At 37.5% G+C, this 25,780-nt stretch overlaps 1 protein-coding gene across 1 annotated transcript; it reads left to right on the top strand.

Annotated features, from left to right (window-relative positions):
- Window positions 1-7,207: 7,207 nt before the first annotated feature.
- LOC149787037 (complement C1q-like protein 2) lies at window positions 7,208-15,181 on the top strand. The gene is made up of 2 exons (XM_089977585.1): window positions 7,208-7,442; window positions 14,672-15,181. Exons 1-2 carry the CDS (start codon window positions 7,244-7,246, stop codon window positions 15,106-15,108), a joined length of 636 nt encoding a protein of 211 aa, XP_089833711.1. The 5' UTR covers window positions 7,208-7,243; the 3' UTR covers window positions 15,109-15,181.
- The last annotated feature ends 10,599 nt before the right edge of the window (window positions 15,182-25,780 follow it).

The raw sequence follows: 25,780 nt of genomic DNA, 5'->3' as shown, positions 1-25,780 counted from the left end.
TGAATTTCAGCTACTATATTTGGATATTTCTGTTCTGACTATCTTACTGCACAGAACGTGTTTCTGCCTACATACATTCTAAATAAACATTTTAATTACCTATCTTAGTTGCTTCTACTTCATGTACACACATTGATGGACTTATCACCAGAGTACATCTTAGTTGTGCTGGTTACAGGCTATAAAACCGCCTGAGATGACATCTTGACAGTCATTTTTCCATCCGCTAGCACAAGTTTCTTATCGCTACTCCTCCGAAACTAAAAGGATTCCAATGAAAGTTGACATGCATGTATTTTATTATATTGTGGGTGCTAAATGAAAAGCATGTTCGATACCCACTCAGGCAACCACATGTTGACTTCCTTGGTGTGTCCTTGGGAGATGCACTTGGCTCCCATATCTTCAGCATAATATATAAATAATTGTTTAAGGTGCCATCAATATGACTGTCACATTATTCATGTATGTTGTATGCTGCCGATGATTTGCCGATGATCTGTTTTGTTGAATATTGAATGTGTAGCCATGCCGCTATAAAGCTGGGTACCTCGAAAACCTTTGTACCACGGTATCTTTCAACAAAATATGAAACGAACCATGTTACATAATATTGTTTTATATTAGGCTCCAAACAAACTATGTTCAGGACAGGTATCTGACACTTTTTTGTCTAATTTGCAACAGTGAAATGCTATTGTTGTTGTAGGGTTTAGCCTATCGTGTGCTGAAAAATGGTGGCCAGTGTTAATGGTGGAGGAAGAACCCGGGAAAACCCCGGAAGGAACCACCGACCCACGAGAAGCTACTGGCAAGTTTTCTCACATACCAACATTGACTGAATCCGAGACTCGAACCCACACAGACAGAGGTGAGATGGCACTGATCCGTAACGGAGAGCGCTTTAGACCACTCGGCCACTCGTGGCCCTATGAAAATCTGTAAAACGTATCTTACTCTGAGTTATAGAAAAGCAACACCATATTATATCCACGCTATTTTTAAGAATATATTTTAATTATCTTGTAATAAATGAAAATAAACTATTTTAACTAAAAATAAACCCATAGCCGGCCAAGAACCCCATTCAAATGGTCAGTACATTAGTTTAGCATGCTCTGTGTCTGTTAAGTGTTGAATAAGTTGCAATTTAAAATATGTAAATAAAGGTACACTATAGCTGAAACGGTGAAGGACATATTCCTGTCAGAGCCTATTGATAAAAATAGAAGGTGTTGTCTCTGAAGCCCAGAATCCTTTAGCAAACCTAACTTTGTATTGGATGCCATCATCTGGTCAACATATTTGTCAATGATGGTGAGTAAACATTAAATGTACTTGTGCATCAAATGAATTTGTTTTAGCCGACTTGAGAAATTACAAAATGTTCAGAAGGAGAACGTATGCACCCCTACAAAATTTAGGATTATTCTTATTTTTTTATAGGACAACATAAACTTAACACATTCGCATACACTATTAAATAAATTAATCATTATGCATGGTTTCTTTTAGCACAACGTTTCTTCTGAAATTTGGGTTTTGCCCAAATAAATGTTACATTCCATTTTGCCTTTGTCATGTCATATGTGATATGTGTTAAATAGGTGATTAAAGGGACAAACATAAACACATATTTGCAATATTCACCATTTGTGACAGATATGATAATTTTGTAAAATAAAATAAATGCTGAACTATTTTGCTGAAAACATGTTAATATCATTCAAGTCACAAACAAAAACTTCATCGGAATGTGAATAATTTTATGTTATAACTCGACCGTGCTCACTGAATGAAAAACATGTCTGTTATTACACAATGTCAGAAGGTAAAAGTAAAATGCAAATAGTAACATAAGATCAACAATTACAAAAATGTGAAAACACTTGATCATTAATGTAGCTTTTTAATCTTCTGCCAATTGATTTTGCATTCATCATAGTTCTTTTCTTGTTTGTCCACTATGTTGTTGCTTTTGAACAGTGTACATGACCTGGTAATGAGGGTTTGAACATGTATGTGTCTTGATCCACCATTTCATGACAGTTTGACTATCTGCACATTAACTCGAGGTGATAGTATCTACATTCACTTGGGGGGAGGGGTTCGTTCTGTCAATATTAAGCATAAATATGTAAATTTTTTATCTCAGTACATGACACATATAGTTTTGTTCTTTATAACCATACGCAATTATTGACATGTTGCTGTAAAAGTTTATATTTGCAAGTCTTTTAGTTGTTATTTGCCGTGAATATGTAGTAAGGTTATATAATTACCCTCATATAACTAATACTAATAATGCTATGATCATTGATTATTTTAGGACACATAAGAAAATGACAACTCAGTTTTTGTGCATTTCATTTTAATAATAAAAAACTATCTATTTCATTAAGAATAAACAATATAGATATCATTTTGTCAAGTTATGGAATATATTGTGTCTGTTGTAACTAATCAACAAGTACATTTCTGAACAACCTGAAAATTTATACTTGATTGGAAATTGAATTTCAGCAATCCTTAAATTTGTACCTTTCATAACATTTGGATATGACTGAGACAAACTTGATAATTATTCAGCATTCACAATATAATTGTCATTTCTCTTACATATTAGCAGCATGTAGCATGGACCACACCTCACATCAATCTGCTGACCCAGCAAAATATCCAAGCTAATCATGGTTTAGTTCTGTGTTGATCACTTAATCTTGATAAAGTGCAGTGTTAATCATAGTACAGTGTAGTATTAATCTATTAATCATGATATAGTGAAGTGTTAATCAATTTATTATGGTGAATTATAATGCACTGTATTGGAATGCAGCTCATTCATATGCTATATATGTGGTTACATATACTCATGTCTGAGGAAAACAAACGATGTTATGGATTGTAGGCTACGTAGTTCCTTACGTGTTATGACCATAGGTGACAACGAAGCTTCATCAGGGGCATACACAAATGGTAAATTAAAACTACTTGATATGAAATCTATTTCAGTTGATGTTGAAAGGAAGTATTGTGACCCTGCAAAACAGTCCTAAGCTCAGACCAATTATCTAGCATGAATAATTTGGAACATATACAAGATGAAATATATTTTTCTTGAAGTCTTATTTTGTGGTGAGGGTTTCAAAAATGTTTGTTGTCAGCAATTATGTGAAGATCTTCTAGAACAAAACTCTACATAAATGCTAAGGAAAGGTTGTATTAGCTCTCATGGTCATATACCAGAAACGATTATGGGATACACTTGAACTGTTGTCCAAGTTTGGCACAAGTTTATTACTACTTACTGCATAAGTCCTCCTAAACTACTTTGTGAATTGTATAAAACTTTACAGACACATTTATACCATCATTTGTTGCTTCTTAATTAAAATGGTGCTGCTTGGACATCTAATATGGCAGCTACAGACGTCTTCTTGAAAATGTTGCTATGCCACTCTGTTATGGATGATCATAAATGCAGTTTGTGCCAATATGTTGTCAATATGGTCACCACAGTAATGTCATGAAAATCATTGTATTGTTACCCCTCCCACACGGAAAGTTATGCGACAAACGACACTTTCTGATGCCTGATTATTCCTAAAAGGAAATGATAATAATATCACACCCAACATGACGGCCACAATGGCCAAATTGAAAATAATTTGTATCATTCCTTATCCTGCTTGACGTGTTATATATACTTGGCTTTTTACTTGAAGACTCATTATCATATCTGGTTGCTTCCAACATAAAGTATGGAGACGATCTGACATTAATATGTCCATCATGGAAACCATCTTGAAAATCTTGTTATTTCAACTCCACCAGAAGTGAACGTCATACTGTCATGGGGTTTGTACCAAAATATTTCTTACGATGTCAAGTTGGTTTCAAATGAAAATTGTGTCAATCGAGCATCCAATATGGCCACCACGGAGTGGTCATCTTGCAAATTATCATTGATAAACCTCTTGAATGGAGAATCTTATCAACTTGAGGTTTTAGCAACAAAGAAAACAAGTATTGTATGTTTTATAATTGGTCTTAAATTGAAAATGTTATTCCAATATGGTTGCTGAAATGGCCATCTTGAAAATCGTCTCATTACTATTCCTTAACAACTGTGCATCACGGCAGCTTAATTTGACAATCTTGTTATCGCCGTAGAATATCATGGATGGTTTCAGTACTCGGCAGTTTAAATTAAGAAATGGACCTATTTTGAAATAATATAAATTCTGTTCATCCATTTGAGCACCAATCTCTTAAATGGGTTTCTTGCTAAATCATTGAAAAAAAAATTATTTAAGCTTCTGTTATAATTTTCATTAGAATAATGAATAGAACCATGAGTTTTCTCACTCAGATGATTGATTGTATGTATGTTTATTCATTTGGGTTGTTTCAGCTGCATTATAATATAATGCATAGAATGCATCAACACCGTAACATTATTGTATTGTGTTTTGTGATTTAAGGAGAACAGTCTTAGATACAATGCGCACCCGAGCCAACCTCCTGAAATTACTCGGCATTGCATGAAATCAAGTAATTACTGTATTAATGAAAATGTTGCATGCTGAGCCCGGCTACCACAAAGCAGCAGACGCAGTGGTAGCTCTTGGGACCAATGTGCCTTTCCCCAGGGCCCTACCAGAAAATCTATATATCGGTTGCTATAGGGTTACAAATTTGGGTACACCAGTCCTGAGTTCAGATGCGACCAAAGCGTGATCCGTTTGCGGTTTGTTTCAGGTGGTTGCATGTAATGTCGCGAACGCCTTCAACAGAGACATATTACTGTTATCTTTCTGGCCAATTACACTATTGAAAACAGGAAAAAAGGACGTTTCATGCATGGGTCGAGGACGCCACACTGGCAAATGTTTTTTTTTCTTAATTTATATGGGTGGTTAGATCATCTTGGTTATGCGTTTTTTTTTAACAAGAGGACCCTCCTTTATATGTTACTACTCTGCTATTCCGGAGCCCCAAATGGCCGAGTGGTCTAAAGAGCTTTCCGTTACTGATCACTGCCATCTCACCTCTGTCTGCGCCGGTTCGAATCTCGGATTCATCCAATGTGGGTATGTGAGAAAGCTTGCCAGTGGCTTCTCGTGGGTCGGTGGTTCTTCCGGTTTTTTTTCCCGGGTTCTTCCTCCACCATTAATACTGGCCGCCATGTATAGCCGATCGTGTGCTGAAACATGTCGTTAACCCCACAACAAAAACAAGAACAACAACTCTGCCTATTCCACCAGGTGAGCACCAGCATTGCGTGTCACTCACGCAGAGATACATTAGTTTGGAGGAAAGCTTCGGTTGACACATGTCTCCCTCATGTCAAAGCTGTTTGATAAACATTGTATTTCCGCGGTGGTTAACTACCTAGCAGGCGCCACCTTTGGCTGTACTTGCATCATGAGGAAATAATGGTTAAAACATCAGAATATAATTGCTAGCATCCACGCCACTTCCTGGAGGATCGAGTTGAGGTAATATAGCCATAAAACTTGGATCTGCTTCAGGATGCATGCGATGCCTCGGTGTCCTTGTCCAAACAGGAAGTCTAGGACCTTAACAGTTAGATAAGTCGCAAGCTCCTTGAAACCGGCACTATTAAGACTTGTGACCCGAATATGTGTTGGTTCCGGATCTTACAATGTTTAGTTCTGTTGATGCCCGTGACAAATGCACCAGAGCCTACGTTGATATAGCGACCAAGTCCTTAATGAATACGTCGTATGATCCCCTAGCCCGACAATCGGTATCATCACGAGTGAGGGGCTGATTTATCGGCCTAGTGTAAGAGTATCCAGGTCACCAAGTATCAATTTAATTCATTGTTACTATATAACCTGGGTAATACATTCATACAGAATATAGGCTGGAAATGAATGTATGAGAAATTAAGAGGAAATATCCGGATGATAGATGAAAATATGTGTATACGGAAAACCGATGAAAAATTATTTGTATACATAAAATAAATGGCACATACATGTATATTTGTTCTGATTCTTTGACTACTGTTCAACTGTGTGGAACTCACATGATAAATGCCTAATAAATAAGATATATATTGTTCAGAGGAAAGCTGTACGATTCACCACAAATATACAACTATATCGCCAATGGGAATCATTCGAATCCAGCCGAACCAATGCCCAACTGACTAAGCTGTACAATGTAGCAAACAATCTAGCGAACGTATCAGCGGAAAAATATCTGACCCTAACATATAGCCAAACAAGGGCAAACCACAGGAATAAGTTCCAATTAAAGTCAGCATCAACATTGCTCACATTCTTCCCACGTACAATAGGTATTTGGAATATATTAACATCAATAATTGCAGAAGCTTCTGACCTTGTTTCTCACAATCGGGAGCTTTGTAAAATCACATTCTAATGAACAAGACAGCAACAAGCTAGTCCTATGATTATCAGTGCTATGCCACTTGAGGTTCATTACCTCATCGCTGCTAGCCGGATTGGTCTGAATATGATTGGAAGGAAACGGACACTGACAATAGTTTACTTATTTCTGCATTCGCTATCATTACTCATCTGACTGTCCCGTCGCTACCGTCCTTACTTAATCTGTAATAGTCAATTGTGACTGTCAACGTATTTATTTATAGACATACAGACAAACAGACAGACAGACATACAAAGAGACAGACAAACAGACAGAATATAGATATATAGACAGGTAAACTATGTTTCATTATATGTTCTTTTCCTTGACTTGTAATTCATTAAGATATACTAAAAGAACAATACACAAAATAAAATAATTTAGGACAATATTAGATGTGAGCCAGGATCCAGACTGAAAAAAGAAAACGCAGAATTAAGCTATGTATATGGAAATAAATTTACACAAATAAAAAAGTAATAAATACAAATATTACAGATTAAAAATTACAATAAAAAACAAATATCTTACTGCTTGCTTGTTTTGTGAAGGATCCACTGCTTGTTATATTATGACTCTTGAAAAATCCTGAAAAAGTTATAAATTCTTTCAGCAATGAAATTGTAATCGATAATGATTTAGATATATCGTTTACATCGATATTTAGCTCAAGCATTCAAACACATACTGCATTTTGGTGTATATGAAAATTATAATAATCGTGTAACAGTCAAAACTGCTCATGAATATTCATGTTATCCCCATGTCTTTGTTTGTCAAAGCATAACTGCAGTACTTTCTGTCTAGCGTTTAACCGATGCAGATCATAGGAGAACTTGCATTTTTTGCAACCCTATGTGGGTTAGGTTTTATGGTGGATACGGAGAAGGCTAACCTGGAAGCAGTCATGGCCCGTCTGTCGGAGGAAAAGGCCAAGAGACTTCTCTTAGAGAGTGACGTAGAGATGCTGATGCTACAGGACCGGAAAAGGAGATGTGAAACTCGTGATAATCAAGGTACACCTTTTCCACGTCTTATCTTGCATTCAATGATCATTCAGTAATACTTTTTCATCTAGAAGTGGTATGCATACTTCCTCCACCCTGTTTCCTGCAGCGAAATAAAAGAGAGCTTTTACCAGTACATTTATAGCAATAGGATGTGCATTGAGAACTGTAGTGTTGGATGAATTCTAAAGAATATGGAATTTCGCAAAGCAAGTGAGGTTTTAAAATGTTCACAATTCACCCTATTAAATAGAGTTTCTTACTGACACAAACAAATTCCAAACAAATCATCACGTCATCAATAAAATCTAATTTTTGAAAAAAATATTATTGTGTTCTTTACATTTCTATTTATCTTAATGTTTTTATAACATTTAATATTTAACGCACACATTTACATTGATCATCTGTATATCGCTTAAAACTAAAAATTAAAAATGCAATACTGGAAGATGATAACATGACACTAATAGTTATACCTATAAATACAAGATACGAATGCATTTATTTATTGACAAAAAGAGACTGTGGACATAGGCATACATGTATTTACCAAACCATGGTGACTGTCGACAAAGGTACATCCATCATAAAAAAGGAGACTTATATTATCTTGTACAATGAAAATGAAGAAAAACATTACTAGTCCGTGGTTCAGACACTGACAGTTAGAACACTTTCACCTAATTGCAGTTATTTTGTATTCCTGGACAGGTCCTTAAACCTTGCGATAATCATAAGACGACCGCTGTATTATTGTATTTCCCTAGGTGACGTGGATTGTTATACAAGAGAGCGTAAATTGATAATATCAACGAGGTTTCTACGATATCATATTTCAAACCACGTGAAGCCATCTAATTTAAAAAATCACAAATAAATCACAAATAAACCCAACGAAACAATAAATCATGGAGACTCTAGGGATTGTAGTCCAAAGAGGACATGCAATATCCTGAGAAATGAAAATGAAACTAATTTGCAAAAAAGATATGATTGAGGGTATCAATAAAATAATGAATCAGTATTTCTCAAAGATCGTTATGTAATATAACATCTTTTCATGATACGTTTCATCATTTCAAAATTTATTTCCACTAGTTTCAGCAATGTTGTTTTTTAAAACAGACAATTACATTGGGAGCAAACACAATGTTCGTGATAACATGAATAGTATTATTTTCAGCTTTCTCTTTTGCGTGTGAGTGTTCAGGATGTAATTCTCTCCTCAATTATTACCAATATTTCTTGCATCTACTGTATTTGTAATTATGTTTTTTCTTCATTTGTAACGATTACATATTTAACACTCAGTATTACCCTCGCCAGCTCGTCCGTAAATAAGTCCATCCATAAGATTTGTAAGATCCACTGTATTAAAACTAAATAATACCTTCTGGAATTTCTACCTAGTAATGTCCTTTTGTTTGGAGTTTATATAGCTCATCATTGTCGATTTCCATATGCAGGTTATAAAAAGACATTCCAGAGACGTGTTTGCGTTTCATGCGGTAAACTCTTGAATTAATTTCAAAGTTGGTATTAAAGTTTATAGGCGAAAACCTAAACATATTGTTAGAGAAGAAATTTTCTTAGAATTTTTTTCTGTCTTCACATTACTCTTTGTTTCGTAGCAGCTAAGTCCAAAACTGAAACAGCACTAAAGGAAGGCGTCGTGGTGGACCACCATACTAAGTCCCTCAAACATGGAACTACACCAAATATGTATATTGTTATGTCAAATCAAAGGTGTCTGATGGTAATATGGCACGAACAATGAATTTATACCACTGATTTAACACTTCAAACACCATGCAGATGATATTTTTGATAACAATACACTCAAAATTTCCTTGACATTTCGTAAAAAGAAAAACAGAAAAAATTATAAAATATATAATATACATTCTTTTATAAAATCTCTTTACAACCGTTGACAAACATCAGTCATGTCTTCATTACCTTTTTTAAAATGCAAAACCTTGACATTTAAAGTCGTGAAATGTACACAAAGAGGACTGATTGAGTGACAACTTCCTGATTGGTATATAGCAGTCTAAACTTGCCAGAAACGATTTTATATGCATAAAACTGACATATATTGTATATTTGGAACGGACAACACTTATTTATTTAAAAATATAGCTATGCGGTTAATTTGCAGGAAGGTTGTATGTGTACCAATAGATGTGTTATTTTGTGTTGAGTCAGTTGTAGTGTTGAAAATGTGGAACATATTGTATCTGACATTTTCTTTAAACATTCCTTAGACGATCATTATATAAAACACATACGACACAATCGAAGTTAATGTAATTTGACATTTTAGACTATGGCACCTAGAGGGATGGTTGATGTAAACCATGTAGAATATCGCTCTATGTCGTCATAATCAAAGTGACCATATTGGAAACAAAATGTAACTGCTCACTGCACTTGTAATTATTTGATCTAATCTGATTATTTAAAGTCCATAGCGATTCAGAATTTTCATCAACAACATAGATGCAGATTCGCTCCACAAGCAGAAAGAAATAGACGTTGGTAAAGCTGCTTTAGTATTACATTAAGAACAACAGTTAATACATTACTTACACCTTATTAATGTTATCTCTTTTAACCTCGGGAACATTATCTGATGATTTCATTTCTTTATATCGTTGGATTGACTTTATCAACTATTGTCTAACTTTTATTAAATGAATAGGTTGGGATAATGGATCACATCTAAAAATGCATTATCAAGGTTCCGTTCAGGAGAGAATAAATGTCCAGTGTTATAGGCATGACAGATAGAATCGACAAAAATAATTGTTCAGCAAAGATGTATTACTATGCTTAAGAAGCGGAGAAACAAAAGAAGAGTAATAAAGTAGTTCCATTGTTTCTTGACATTTATTACATGATTTTAGGACCCATTCAGTTAATTTGGCAACATAGAGAACATGCATTTGGTTCATGTTATGTATTATAAACCTTTACAATTTTAACAATACTATGATTTTAATGACTATTAATCAAGGTCTACCTTAGTGACATTATGTTTTGCTCCCAAATATCGAAATATTCACCACTCGTTACATCCTTTCATTTGTACCGCCACATATATATTTCATTTTCATTTTATATTTAAAATTTTCTCAGTCCCGAATATATCGTCTCCTTATCGCATATAAATAAATCCTTGCAAAATGTTTCATTTTTACTGTTTCCTTTTCGGTCTTCTACTGTATATACCAGTGGAACTCCAAGTTAACTTCTCCGATGTTAATACTCTTTTCGTGAAATTAGGATGATAGTCGTATGCAATAACAGACTTCTCTATTAGATACTATGTGTGAAATATAGGGACTTGTTGGCGAAATAATTGTCTTATCGTATTCATCCATGTTTCAAATGTGAAAATAATATTGTTATTTCTTCACATTTGAAGAATATATCCTTACCTTTTCACATGTGAAAATATAAAATGTCTCATCATGTCATTGTGTGTATCTGTAAAGGTTGTATCTGTAAGAACACAAGTGTTTGAGCTGGAACAAATAAATAGAACTACTTTGCATTACGGGCACGGAAGTCAAGCATTAATAAATAAATCTGAACAGACGCTGTGCGCGTCTCTCTGAAGTTATTTCCCTTTACACCTTGACAACAACGACAATCCTGCATTGCTGACTTTGAATTGCATTGTTTTTAGTTAGATAGGGTCGAATGACACAAATGTAATTTACTTCTGTAGATTATAACAACCCAATCATACAGCTTTCTTCAGTCTCGTATAGTTATATGCCCATCATATGTAAGTGAGGCGAATTAACAAAAAGTAATGGGGGAGAATATGTTGTGTCGTAGGGTGAGTTTAATCTTTTAACCTTCAAAGATGGAGCAAGTGTTTTATATAACAAAAATAAGATTTTATTTTCCCCACATTAACACCTAATATATTTCACCTTGAAGTACAAAAACGCCACTCATTAAACTATCAAGTTTTTAGTACAATGCGATGGAATATATCTAGTATTAACTTTGGAAAATAACGTGTACTCTGTATATTTTATATATTAAAATCCTGACAGTTTCAGTTATGTTAATTCTATGCGCTCCATAGACATATGTTGAAAGATCTCCAAATAAATTAATTCATATTTTAGATTTATTTTCTTGCTTGCTTCAATTGTCGACATGTCTTAAGGTCGATAATGTGATTATTGCATCCATCAATAAGGTTTCGTAATGTATTGAGTAAAATGCTTCAAACGTTCTAGTTTAAAAAGTCCGATTAATATTTTTGTAAATAGACGCTTCATTAATGAGTGAATGGAACAATACTCAGTACGTTCTCCCTCAAGTGATGCATTGGCTTAGCTTCATCAAACTTTGTTTTCTCTCTCTCTCTCTCTCTCTCTCTCTCTCTCTCTCCAATATTTTGTTACAGCAATGGTGTATTTCATCCCATATTGTTGCTTTTACACTGTTGAAAAGACATATATAATTGTTGAAATTTATTAACGTTTTATAATGTTTAGTAAGCTACAATATGAGCTATAACTAAATCCGCTTGATTAAGGTAAACCGTTCTATATGGAAATTTATATTTGATATATTTGTCTAATGTGTAAGTAGAGTTTAAGATTAGATAGTCTTTAGGTTCAGAATAATTATAGGACTTAAACTTTGCCATGCTGCCTAAATGTTCCACAATATATAAATAATATTTTGTATTCAACCGAACTGTAAGGGTCGTCTAAACATATGTGTATGTCCATATATATATATATATATATATATATATATATATATATATATATATATATATATATATATATATATATATATATATATATATATATATATATATAGTTCCTATAAATGATAATGAATGGCTCAAGCGTAGGTGTGTAATCAAATAACATCTCAATTTACAACAATGATTATTCTTTTCAAACTGTAAATTTTGCCACTTTATTCTCTGTAAAACATATATTGTTTTCTCATATTCCGTGATGTCAGCATACATGATGTAAGTGTCTAAAGCATTGATGTATCTTGTTATAAGGAAAACTCAGCATTAGATTAACAATATCAATTATCTTTTCATTAATTTTGTCAGTATAGCTTGATATGATAATATTCAAACTGTTAATATAAAATATTTCCTATGACACCTTTAAGCTTTCAGAAAAGTAATATTAGATTTTCATTCGTTAAACGTTATAAACATTGATTTTACGCATTGTAGTTGAACAGTTGAAATTGTACTTGATTGAATTCATGCACAACATTTGAGAATTATATATAATTGGAAATTTATTTCTCTATTAAATGTCAATCATATTTTAGCTGCTGTTTGATTAATTGTTCACTGGAATATTTGAAATCCAGAAATTCTAGGAATATTTAACACTTGTAAAACTTGGTACAAATGTTAGCATAAAGAGGAATAATTTTGCCTGTTTTTATCTTCAAGTAATAATATTGCTTCTGCATATCTTAAGGAACACATCTCCACTATGTACGCAATAGTATCGACACATGTCACCTCTCGCACGTCAGCAAAATGTAATACATATTTCGGATCAGTCGACGGAGTGACAACTGATGGAGAAGATAAAATGCTCTCACTAGTTCTAACGTTTCGGCTTGGACAGTTTTCCTTTAAAAAAATAATAAGAAACAAAAATGTTTTCCCTGAGATATTGTGAAGACGAAAAGTTCATGACAGCTCGAACATTTTCATAATAAATGAGCAGAAAACCAAATCATTTAACGACAATTAGAACAAGCTCATACATTTTTTACGTTTTGAAGATGTCTGAAATTTAACAAATGGTCAGTACAAACAAGACCGAACTCTAATATGCTGTCAGAGATTTACACAGGAGTAGCATTGGATTCTTGCATTATTTCTCTCTAGATATATCATCACTTGATTATGGGAAATATGATTACTTTCTTCCTCTTAAAATGAGACAGGAAACATCTATAAAAGTATAGTGTTTTACAAAAGTCTTAGACATCTATATTTATTTTCGCGATTTTATGATACAAATAATGTTTGGGAAGAAATATTTCTCTTTCAGGCTATTTATGATACAAAACTACGACTGGTGCTATTATGAAGTCATTATAGAAAGGTTTATATCAATTTTGGGAGTTACAAAACTTTCGTTATATGTAGTTTCATTTTCTCTCACTTTTCAATGTTGCTCCATAAAACACTTCGTTGTAAAGTTAACGGCTTTGCTTTGAATGAACATGTTGATAATAGCTGAAATCTGGTCAAGATATGTGTTATTCTTCTCAATTATCTCCGTGTGCATAAAATGTATAATATCATTTCGAGAGTGTGAATAAAATGATTTATACCTTCTGAGTCTTCAGTTCATTAACTTTCTTTGTTGGACTTGTAACTGTATTTTTTTTATCAATGAATTTAATTATTTCTTTAATTCATTCAATGTTCAACTGATTAAATTTGTGTTTATTGATATATTTATGTGGTGTCACAACCTACTATGTGGCATGTTATTAAGAATATAAAATAATTATTGTACCGAACGAAAGCGAAATTAAGAAAATTATTAACTATGGTGGTTGACATAAATAATGAAAACTTTTATCTTGACGCATTTATTAAATTAGGAAAGGAATTTAAAATTTTTAAACCACTACATAAGCGGATTCGGAAACGAAAATTCATACATGTATCGCTTCCTCATGCTAAAATAACGGAATTAATTCATGCCGAATTACATGTAAATGCAGGAATTACAATATTGAAACTTCAGAGTAACTAATCTCCATAATGTTGCTTCCTAGAACGCACGGATATATTCATTAAAAGTGCAAATAAATGGCATATACAGCAATGTATACAAATACAATTTATTTGGCCCTATACACCATGAGACCAATCGGAACATCCTAGACTGTCGAATACCTTTTACTCTCTACCATAAACTCTGTGTTAACTGTAGTGATACTTCCCAAACTGGTAAGTTTTGGTGAGTGAACTTACATTCAACTGGAATTGCGAAAAAGATCACAACAAAATTATTAATATTGAAAATAACACTTGACAATATTTCAACCAACAACCTGCGTTTTTAATTTTTATTTTTATTTCTGCACCTGTTAATGCAAAAAAAATGAAGACATTAATAATTGTCTGCTCCATAACAACAACGGATTTTTAGCTTTTGCTGTAATTATAAAAACGATCGTATTAATATTTTCAGATCTCTGTCAGGCTCATTGTTTGAACAAGACTGGCGTCGCTTTTACAGCCCAAATGTCAGCAGATCACACGCACGCCGCAAGAGAGGTAGTACGTTTTGATAAAGTCCTGGTCAACGAAGGTAACTCCTATGACCCACTGACAGGCAAATTCACAGCACCCTATCGAGGTCTTTACCTCTTCTCCGTCACTGTTATTAGTCTACCGGGGCAAACTGTACACTGTCAAGTGATGAAAGGCGATATTGAAATTGGTAGAGTGTATCAAGGTGAGATCCAGGCCAACCGGCACAAGTCAGGGTCAGTGACTGTGGTCGCAGTACTAGACAAAAGCCAAGTCGTCTATGTTATGGCCTACTCTGAAATTGTCGGTGTCGAAACCATTCATGGAAACAGCTTTACAACATTCACTGGTATGCTACAAATGAAATATGACTAAGATGTGGCACTGTTAACTGACCAGAAGATCAAGTTCTTGTCGTGACAGGTTTTCAATAAATCGTAATATCTTTCAGCATGTTTGTTGTATATTATTCATAAGAATTATCGGATATATAGTCTCGTGTTGATACAAAATACTAAAACACCAAGTGCATAATTATATCAATCCCAAAATCAATCCTTTCCGCACTAGGCTCATTGAATCATACCAAGTCATTCCTAACAACAACGATCAGTCATGGTAACAATACAAAGCGGTCATTTGGAACAGGTGGTTTATATATATATATATATATATATATATATATATATATATATATATATATATATATATATATATATATATATATATATATATATATATATGTGTGTGTGTGTGTGTGTGTGTGTGTGTTACGATATTATATATGTTTGACGACATTAAGAGTTCATAAGCAGTTACGATGTTATATATGTTTGACGACATTAAGAGTTCATAAGCATAAAACATGCACCAACAATCGTGTTGACCTAAACATACAAAGACAATGCAAATATGTATTGTAAATGCCGCAGAAATCTAGCTACGAACAGTGGACTAAGTAACTGAAACACTATATTCAATATTAAAAGCTACATGCGAACAGTGGATTGAGCATCTATCCGAAACACTCACAATCTTCAACGTTTGAAAGTGTAACTCGATATACATTAATCATTACGATTTGTACACCTTTATACGCATTTAAAACTGTAGTAGTGTCCTTCTATAATTAGGACTACCATTTGAAAGTAAATTCAAGAGCAATATCATGCAAGGTTACTGACCTTTGCTAAGAAAATACAATTATTAGCGTCCCGATCGAGTAGATATTGTTTCCTGAATTTGCATCCTTTAAGTAGAATCAGAATAAAAAGTTGGCAAGCTCAATACAACGTTAGAACTAAATAAACTGATTTAAAACATTTACAAATTTATTATGATTGCAAATAAATGAAGTTATTACATTTGGATATTATTTTATAACGCATATTTCATCTCTTAAATTTTGTCGCGTTATTATTTGCTTAGTGAATGAAATAAATTGCAATATTTATTCCATTGCAGGTATGGGGCAGATGTTGATTTTTAAGCCACGCGCTATGATATAAATTGTCGAATAAACCAGTTTACGGGCCGAATCTGTCCTTGGAATCGTATTTTGCCCACCTATGTTCAAATGATTGATAGCCAATGTTATGATAGTCAAGTATTTATCGTGATATGTAAAGTATCATGATATTGATATCGTATCGCGGCAACACTGTCAGCAGCAGAGAAGGCCAACAGCCTCTAATTGGTTCACTCTCCGTTTCGCAAAATAAGCCTTCCTGGAAATCGCAAAGAAACAAAATTAAAAAAAATCGCGATTGTCTCAGTACCTGGTATGAGACGAAAGTCTAATTGACTTACCCAGCCTAAGTTTTTCCGATCGCGAAAAATCGCAAGGAAAATACGCGATCGCGTCGGTGTCAAGTTGAGACAGCGCTCTCTCTGCTGCTATTAATTAAAAATTGTTATATTAACAATAATTCATCAGCAATCTTATACTGCCCGGTTAGCTCGAGAGCGACTAGAAGCAATTAAGAAATTTCTCCCTGTGAGAGATTCTGTTAGAGAAAACCTACAAGCGAGACAGCACGCACCAGTTGAATAAGCAAAAGGTACAAAACAGTTATTTAAGCCTCTTACTAAAGTTACTGAACGAGTTGCAACAGCTACTGAAAGTCTTCTTTCACTTTCCAAGCAAACAGATTAGCAAATTGCAAAGATACCTGCCGCTCAACCCCAACCCCAACCACAAGATGTTGACGTTGACGACCCTGTCTCGGATAAAGATGTTGGTAAAAAGGAACATAAAAAGGAAACTAATTTTACGGAAAAATGTACTGATGGTGGCGCACAAGAAATAAAACAATTCCAGTTAAAAAATAAAAAGGATATAGCGGAGTTTGGTTCGTTTGCTGCTGCAAGTTATCCAGTAAGACAATTTTTTCAAACCTGAATATGTTAAAAATATAAGTCGTGATACATGGATTGATTGGGTGTATAAAATAAACAGGAGTATTAGTCGGATATCAGTAGTAAGGTGGGCCACTTTACCGTCAATGGGAATTAGCATTACAGAGACCCCTGGGTCAGATTAGCGTCAAGGGAAATTTAACATGGAGAAAAATCGTGGGTCAGATTAGCGTCAAGGGAAATTTAACATGGCGAAAAATCGTGGGACACTCTACGTACAAGGGGAATTTAACATCGAACTATAGTGTGGGTCTGTCTAGCGACAAGGGGAAATTAACATGGGGAATAGAGTTTGGGCTTTTGGGATTTTTTTTTTTTAAATTTTTTTAAATTTAAATTTAAATTTAAATTTAAATTTAAAAAAAGGGTAGGCAATGGAAAGGCTATCTCTTTTCGAGAAATATGGCTGGCCCTGAAAAGGGCCTTTGGGTTTATGTTAATATTAATATTAACATAGATGGCATCTGTCACATCTTCTTCTTCAACTCCTTCTAACTGCCGGTCCATACACAAGTACCCTCTTGAGACATCCTTGTCTTTCTATGTAAACTCTCCTCATCCATTGACTAGTATCTGTCCCATCAACAACAGTCCACTTGGACCTGACATACATGAGCATGTCCGTCCTAAACATCATGGAAGACACAAGGGTGGATGACTCAACTGTGGTCCACATCTTGAAGCGACGAGAATAGGTGAATCAATGCAGTGAACTGCGCTTATTTATAGGTACAGGAAGGATTGAAACGGATTGAATTCATTCACCAATCCGAACACGCGTTACAAAATTCAGTCAGCTCGCATCCAATCCGAAGAGAGCAGTCTGTGACGTCACGTGGTCTATATAGATTCGTTAGCGCTTGTGTGCAGTCAGTCTGTGCGACAGTGATTCAACATGACGGAAACTCAGAAAACGATCCATTGGGGTGCACCAGCAGGGGAGACTGCCCAAGGGAACCCGGACTTACTTTCAGAAGAGGTACATTGGGATTTTGTGGATTTTCTTACCTCGCAAGAATTTGTTCCGGAACCTTCGTCACCTTCTTCATTACCGCAAGTGGAGAATTTTAGACAGAGACAGAAAGAAGAATTGGAGAAATTTATGCAACGACAAAAGGAAGCGGAACAAGCTTTTCTCCTACAGCAACAGCAACAGCAACAAGAAGAGGTAAGAAAAAAACAACAGCAACAACAGCAAGAAGAAGTAGCAGCAAAGAAACAAGAGGGTGAAAATCAAACGGCTACGGTACTGTTGGACATTTTAGCGGAGTTAAGAAGTCTGAAACAAATGTATCAGACTTCTTTATCACGACCGAAGAGAATACGACCTTCCCGAGCTAAACACGCCAACCCTGTGACTAAGCCTGTCGTACCACCCTTAGTGATTTCAACCCAATCATCAGAAGTAGGCCTTGGCCGTGGCAAAGGCTTAAGGCAGTTAAAGTTGATTGGTTAAACTCACTCCTACACCATAAAGAAAAAAGGCCCTTTTCAGGGCCACCCACATTTCTCGAAAAGAAATACAATTTCAATTTGCCAATAACTCAAAAATAAACCCCACCCATTTTGCCCTTATAGTACGTGTCTGTGTATGAGTGCTTGAGTGTAGCTTCTTATTTTAAAATCAAAACTCAAAGACACTTACCTTATATCATTCATGCATTCTTTTATCCATTTTTTACAATCCAATTCACAATTCACCACAGAACACTTTAAAAAGTTCGTACACTTCTTCTTTCTCATTATTTAGTCTCTCTGTTTTTTGAATTTCTTCACCGTTTTTTCCTCATTTTCTTCCCTTCTTCTTTTTTTCTCCTGTTTCTTTGCCTCTTTTAAATAGAATTGTCTTCTTTCTTCCTCTTCTTCCTCTGAAGAATCCCTCTCTTCTTTCGAAGAATCCCTCTCTTCTTCCGAAGAATCCCTCTCTTCTTCTGAAGAATCCTTCTTTTCTTCTGACTCCTCTTGTTTCTTTTTTGGGCAATCTGGAGACCAATGTCCTTTTTCTTTACAATAATAACAGGTATCTTGACTTTTGTCTTTTTTAGCCCCTGTTTTTTTTTTTTTTGACGGTCTGGACACTCTGAAGACCAATGCCCTTTCTTCTGACAGATATAGCAAGTATCTTGACTTTTATCTCGAAAGGAAGGAGAGTAGTCCGTGGGCTGGTCTGAAGAGAATTTTCTAATGACCCCTCGCAAAGCTCTGACGAAACGTTCCATCTGGGTAGTCTCTTCCATCGTTGTGCTCGGCTTGAGAGTGAAATGAATAGTGAAAGGACAAGACACACACCCTTTTTATATACGCTGGTTTGCCAAGACTATAAATTAGTCTATGGTGTTTAAACTTGAGTCATTTGACGTTTTGCACTCAAGATGAAACGATCCTATTCATTCGAGAAGAAAGAAGAAGAATAACAAAGTAAGAGGCAGAAACGTGATCTATCGCCTCGTACCAGGGCTGAAATCTTGGCACAAATTCATGCCAGTGATTTTGAAGAGGACATGAGTGAACCAGAATCCGAACCCTCTAAACCAAGTTCACCACCCTTAGTCAACCCTGAAAAGTACTATTCCATTCGAGAGACGGAAAAGCGCTCCTCTAGAAAATTTAGAACCACGGCTTACACCTACACGGTGAAGTTTAAAGATTTCAAGTCCGACGTACCCTTGGAGAAAGCAGAAGGATTTATCACCGAGATGTGGGATTCTTTGCTCACCGCACTCAAGCGACAATGTCAAGCCAAAGAAGACGATCACTTGACACTATCCATAGATCACGACGGTTTGAAATCCCCTGTTTGGATCGAGTTTAGCAGACCCGCAGAACTGACCCCTTCCAAAGTCATGGACAAGATACAACACGTACAACAATCTAATGACCAGTTTGACATCACCGATGGTAAAGCCACACTGAAAATGGCCCACGTCTCTCCTCCTCAAGGGACAGGACGCAAAAAGATGTTATTGGTGGACGACCTTCGCAACACCAAAAAGAGTCTCGTCCGAATTAACAACCCTCAAGACCAGATGTGTTTAGCCAGGGCCATCGTGGTGGGACGAACCTATGCCAACAAGAACGACACGGTAGAATGGAAAAGAACCTGGAACACTATTCAACAATCCGACCGAGCCAAACAACGAAACGAAGCAGAACTCCTGTTGCAACAAGCTGGCCTGTCCAAAGATACACCCTGTGGCATTCCTGAGATGCAAAAATTGCAAGATGCCCTAGCTCCACGCTACACCTTGAAAGTGCACCCTCAAGAAATGCGCGGGTCTCTGTTGTTTCGAGGCCAAGACTTTAAGGACGGAAAATACATTCATGTTTATCATCACGATGACCATTTCGATACCATTACCAGTATCACCGGATTCCTGGGATACAGATATTACTGTGAGAAATGTGACTATGGTTATAATAATCGAGAGCAACACAAGCATTGTGGATGGAAATGCCCAGGATGTTTGGCCTCTCCACCCTGTCTGAGCGAAGAACCAGTGCCTTGTTCGACTTGTCTGCGCACGTTTGTCAGCCCTACCTGTTACCAACAACATTCGAAAACACAAGGTTCACAGAAGAAATGTGCTTGTCAACTCCTGAGATTGTGCCCTACGTGTAGACAAGGCATACGTACCAACAATGCCAAGGCACACGTATGTCGAGGAAAGAAAAAATGTCACATTTGTCACCACATCGTGGACTTGGAACACCAATGCTACGTGCAAAAATACCAACCCCCACCAGAGAAAGAGGACGGTCACAAGAAGAAAGGCAATTTCATCTTTTTCGATTTCGAATGCATGCAAGAGACTGGCATTCACATTCCTAATTTCTGCGTGGCTCATCGAGCGTGCGAGAAGTGCATTCAAGAACCTATCTTCAGTCATTGCCCTCACTGCAGCAAGATTCCCGGAGGGCGTGAAAAAATCTTTCGGGGACCAAACACGTTAGCCGATTTTGCCCAATGGGTCTTAGACCCCATCGACAAGACGTGGAGCCAAGAGGACATCGAACGTTACGAAGATTGTCATCGTCATGCCACAGTGATGGCTCACAATTTCTCCGGATACGATGGACAGTTTCTTTTGAGGTACTATGCGGAACAAGGCACCGAACGTCCTAAAGTGACTTTGAACGGAGCCAAAATCATTTTCATGCAAGTGGGACAAGTACAGTTTAAAGATTCGATGAGTTACTTGGCCATGCCTTTGAGCCGAATGCCTATAACGTTTGGAATGACAGAAATGGCTAAAGAGTACTTTCCACACTTTTTCAATACGGAAGCCAATCAACATGCTGTTCTACCCCATTTGCCTGAGGCTCACTATTACGACCCCGACAACATGCGTACCGAACAACGAGAAGCTTTCTACGCTTGGCACCAAGCTCACGCCTCGGACCCTTTCGACTTTCAGGAAGAAATGTTAAAGTATTGTCGTTCTGACGTGGACATTTTACGGCGTTGCTGTGGAAAATTTCGAGAACTGTTCATGGAACACGGAGGGGTCGATCCTTTGAAAGAAGCTTGCACCATTGCCAAAGCGTGTTCCTTAGTGTACCGACAACGATTCATGCCTGAAAACACCGTGGCTGTCATCAGTCCTCAAACGACCCACTATGTCAAGCGTCAATACTCGGTCAAAGCCCTACGTTGGTTACATTACTTGTGCGACAAGGAAGACAAATGGATTCAGCATGCCCGCAACGGAGGAGGCGAAAAGACCATCGGAACGTATTCGGTAGATGGCTGGGACTTAGAAAACCCCAAGATCGTGTACGAGTTTAACGGTTGCTTATTTCACGGATGTCCCGTCTGCTACCCTGACCGTGACACTAAAAATCAGTTTTTACAACGGACCATGGAAGACCTGTACCAGGACACTTGTCACGACGCCTAAAGCTATAACAGCAAGGATACCAAGTGGTGGAAATGTGGGAACACGAGTACGATCACCGTTTGAAAACCGATCCCGAGTTTAAACGCCTCGTGGAAAGTTACCAGTTCATGGACCCGCTGAACCCGAGGGATAGTTTGTACGGAGGAAGGACCAATGCCACCTGTTTGCTGTACCAAGCCGACGAAGAGAAAGGAGAAGAAATCAAATACTTGGACGTGTGTTCGCTGTATCCCTACGTGTGCAAATATTGTCGCTTTCCTGTAGGGCACCCGCAATTTGCTGACGGAACACATCGACCTGAAAAACATTCGACAATACGAAGGCTTGATCAAGTGTAAAGTTTTGCCTCCCACGAACCTATACCATCCCGTCTTACCTCACCATTGTCAAGGCAAACTGATGTTTCCCTTGTGCCGTACTTGTGCCGAAACGTGCAACCAGGACCAACCTTGCCATCACAGCCAGGAAGAACGTGCCTTGACGGGAACCTGGGTCAGCGTGGAATTGTTCAAAGCTCTGGACATGGGATACCAACTGTTAGAAGTGTACGAAATTTGCCACTTTCCCAAGACACAACAGTACCACAAGGGTGACTCTACTCAGAAAGGCATTTTGGCCGACTACGTGGATGCCTTTTTGAAACTGAAACAAGAAGCCAGCGGCTATCCTTCCTGGTGTCACACTCCCGAAGACCAAATACAATTCAAAGAGAAATACTACGCACAAGAAGGCATCTCTTTAGACCACATCGAAAAAAACGCAGGCAGGCGATCGTTTGCCAAAGTGATGTTAAATTGCTTGTCGGGTAAAATGGCACAACGACCGTGTTTACCCAAGACGGAATATTTGACAGAACCTTCCCGCTACTTCCAGATGATTCACGACAAAACCAAATACATGAAACACGTGGACGTCGTTCGAGAGGATTTGATCTTGGTCAATTACGAAGAAGATCTGGACTTTGTACAAGACGACCCTTTTGGAAATGTCATCATTGCGGCTTACGTGACAGCTCATGCTCGCTTAAAATTGTACGAAGCTTTAGAACTGTTAGAAGAACGCGTCCTGTACTTTGACACGGACAGTTGCATTTACATCCATCACCCGATTCAACAGCACCCTGACATCGAAGGAGACCGTTTAGGAGCCTGGACAGACGAGCATCCCGACGACAAGATTCTAAGTTTCGTCAGTGGTGGTCCCAAAAATTACGGCTACGAATACCGGGACAAACAAGGAGAAGTGCACACGACGTGCAAAGTGAAAGGACTGACTCTGAATCATCGTACCAGTCGAGTGGTCAACTTTGGGGTATTGAAAGAAGCCTTGCAATCGGGAGAGGATGGAAACTTTAAAGTGACCACCTATCAACCGAACAAGATTGTACGTTTACCCACTCACCACATCGTCAGTCGACCCTTGGAAAAAGTCTATCAAATTGTATACCAGAAGCGAGTGCGACTTCCCAATCACTTCACCTTACCGTACGGTCACGTCGGTATTGGTCTGTATATAAAAAGGAACCCTAGGCAAGATCGATAGTTCATTGTTCATTGAAGTAACTTACCATGTCGTTGACGAAGAAGAAACCAGATTGGTTAGGAGTCAAATGTTGGACATCACCGAGACCAGGGTTTTGAGGCTTGGACACAAGAGGTGGCCTAGTATGCACGAGAGTTATTCAAGGAAAAAAGTTACTTTTCAACCTGTGTTAGTGACGGTGCGAGAAGAACCCGTCACCCAGGACAGGACTGTCGTGGACAGGCCTGAAAGACCCTTTCGGGAGGACACTTGTGTGACCTTACCCCTACTATAGAACTGGTTAGAACTTTACCCAAAACATGTTGTACAGACACTTGTGTTTATTCCACGTTCATGGTTATCATGTGCCTTTTATTCTTCTACTTAAGCCTTTGGCTTTTATGTATTTTTTGTCTTTCGTATTCATGTTTGAAAAAAACATTCAATAAACGTGTTCTGAAAAAGTATATAAACTCTTGTCTTGTTTGTTTTTCGTGTCACAAGTGACATTTCTCACACCATGGCTACCTCTGCTGTCTCTGCTCCCTCTTCCTCTACTGTCAAAGTCATCGACGAACACTTAGATCGTGCCAGTTGGGAGGCTTTGTATCTTCGCCATCCTTTTAACATGCTCATTGCTGGACCTAGCGGTTCAGGCAAAACCGAATTCGTCAAACGTTTGATCGAACATAAACATCATTTGATCGATCGACCCCCTCAACGAATCGTGTGGTGTTACAAAGAGTGGCAATCGGCGTACAGCCTCTTGCGAGAAAGTCAAGGCGATTCCATCGTGTTTGTGGAAGGCATTCCTAAAGAAGACGACGGCATCGTCTCTGACTCCCGTCTAACCCATTTGGTCATTTTCGACGACATGTTAGGAGAAGACGAAGAAGAATTAAACTGTGGTTCACGCGCAAAGGGCATCACCGTAATGCCAGTGTCGTTTACATCACCCAAAATTTGTTTCAACAAAGTAAAGCCCATCGCACCATCAGTCTCAATGCGCATTACGTGGTCTTGTTTAAAAGCCCTCGAGATAAATCGCAAGTGCAAGTCTTAGCCAAACAGTTAGGAACGCCTTGGCTGACTCAGGCGTACGACGATGCCACTCAAACGCCACACGCCTATTTACTCGTCGATTTGAAACCTACGACCCCCGATGATTTGCGATTTCGTACCCACTTGTTTCACCACTGGTGCCAAGACGGAGGGCCTGTCCTGTACACGTCTCCGTCCTCGACTTCATTTCACTCTCCATAAAAAAATCTATAAAAACCTCAGACCCTTTTTCGTCTGTCTCACTCCAGTGCGAACATGACGTCCCTTCAGTCGCATCTTCCCGTCAAATTGATTCGTGCCTTGTATGGCATCAGTCGAGAAAAAGATCCACAAACACGAGCTCGTGTCTTAGAAGCTAGTCTCAAAGAAGTCTTACGATGGTTCACGGTGACGGCACGTCAATTACTCCAAGGAATCATTCAGATTCCTCATCAAACCAAACGCTTTTTCGATCGAAACAAAGTCGCTTTGATCCAACTGGCCGATCCCCGCATCGACACTCAAACCAAAAAACAAATCATTTTGAAACCTGGAGGGAGCGGTACTCTAGGAGGGGTCATCATTCGCTCACTCTTAAGATGGGATCCTAATGCCCCCAAAGTTATACCCAAGACAAAAGTCCAACGAAGCCCCAAGAAGAAAAAGACCAGGTCCCCAAGGAGAACTTCTCCAGTGGCAGGACCCTCCTCTGACCAGACACCACCACCACCACCCCGGAAAAGAAAAGAAGCCCCCAGAAAAAGAAAAGTCCACAGAAAACTAGTCGCAAGAGAGGCACTTCGGCCAGGACGCAACCTTACACTCGCAAAGCACGACCTGCCACGGCGGTGACTGCGTCTCCGGCAGCCTCACGTTTGTCCACTTCTCCGTTAATGACACCCAGAACTGAAGAGTACTTGGAGACGTTGATCACACCAAGAACTTCTCCGTTGATGACCCCCAAAAGAACTTCCCCAGTGGCAGGACCTTCCAATTTAGTGGCAGTGGCTGCTGCTCACAAAGTACCTTCTCCCAAAATCAAAGTTCAAGAAAGATCGGGCATGTTACAAAGTTTACTGGATTTGTCCAAGCAAGAACTGGCTCGATTTAGTCCGTTACGTACCCCTGCACGACGTGTCATGCCTGTCCTCAAACTGATACGACGTAAA

Source organism: Sinohyriopsis cumingii, chromosome 12 (assembly GCF_028554795.1).
Source record: "Sinohyriopsis cumingii isolate HCF-2022 chromosome 12, ASM2855479v2, whole genome shotgun sequence".
NCBI classification, from domain to species: Eukaryota; Metazoa; Mollusca; class Bivalvia; order Unionida; family Unionidae; genus Sinohyriopsis; species Sinohyriopsis cumingii.
This window is presented reverse-complemented; position numbering and strand designations above follow the sequence as displayed.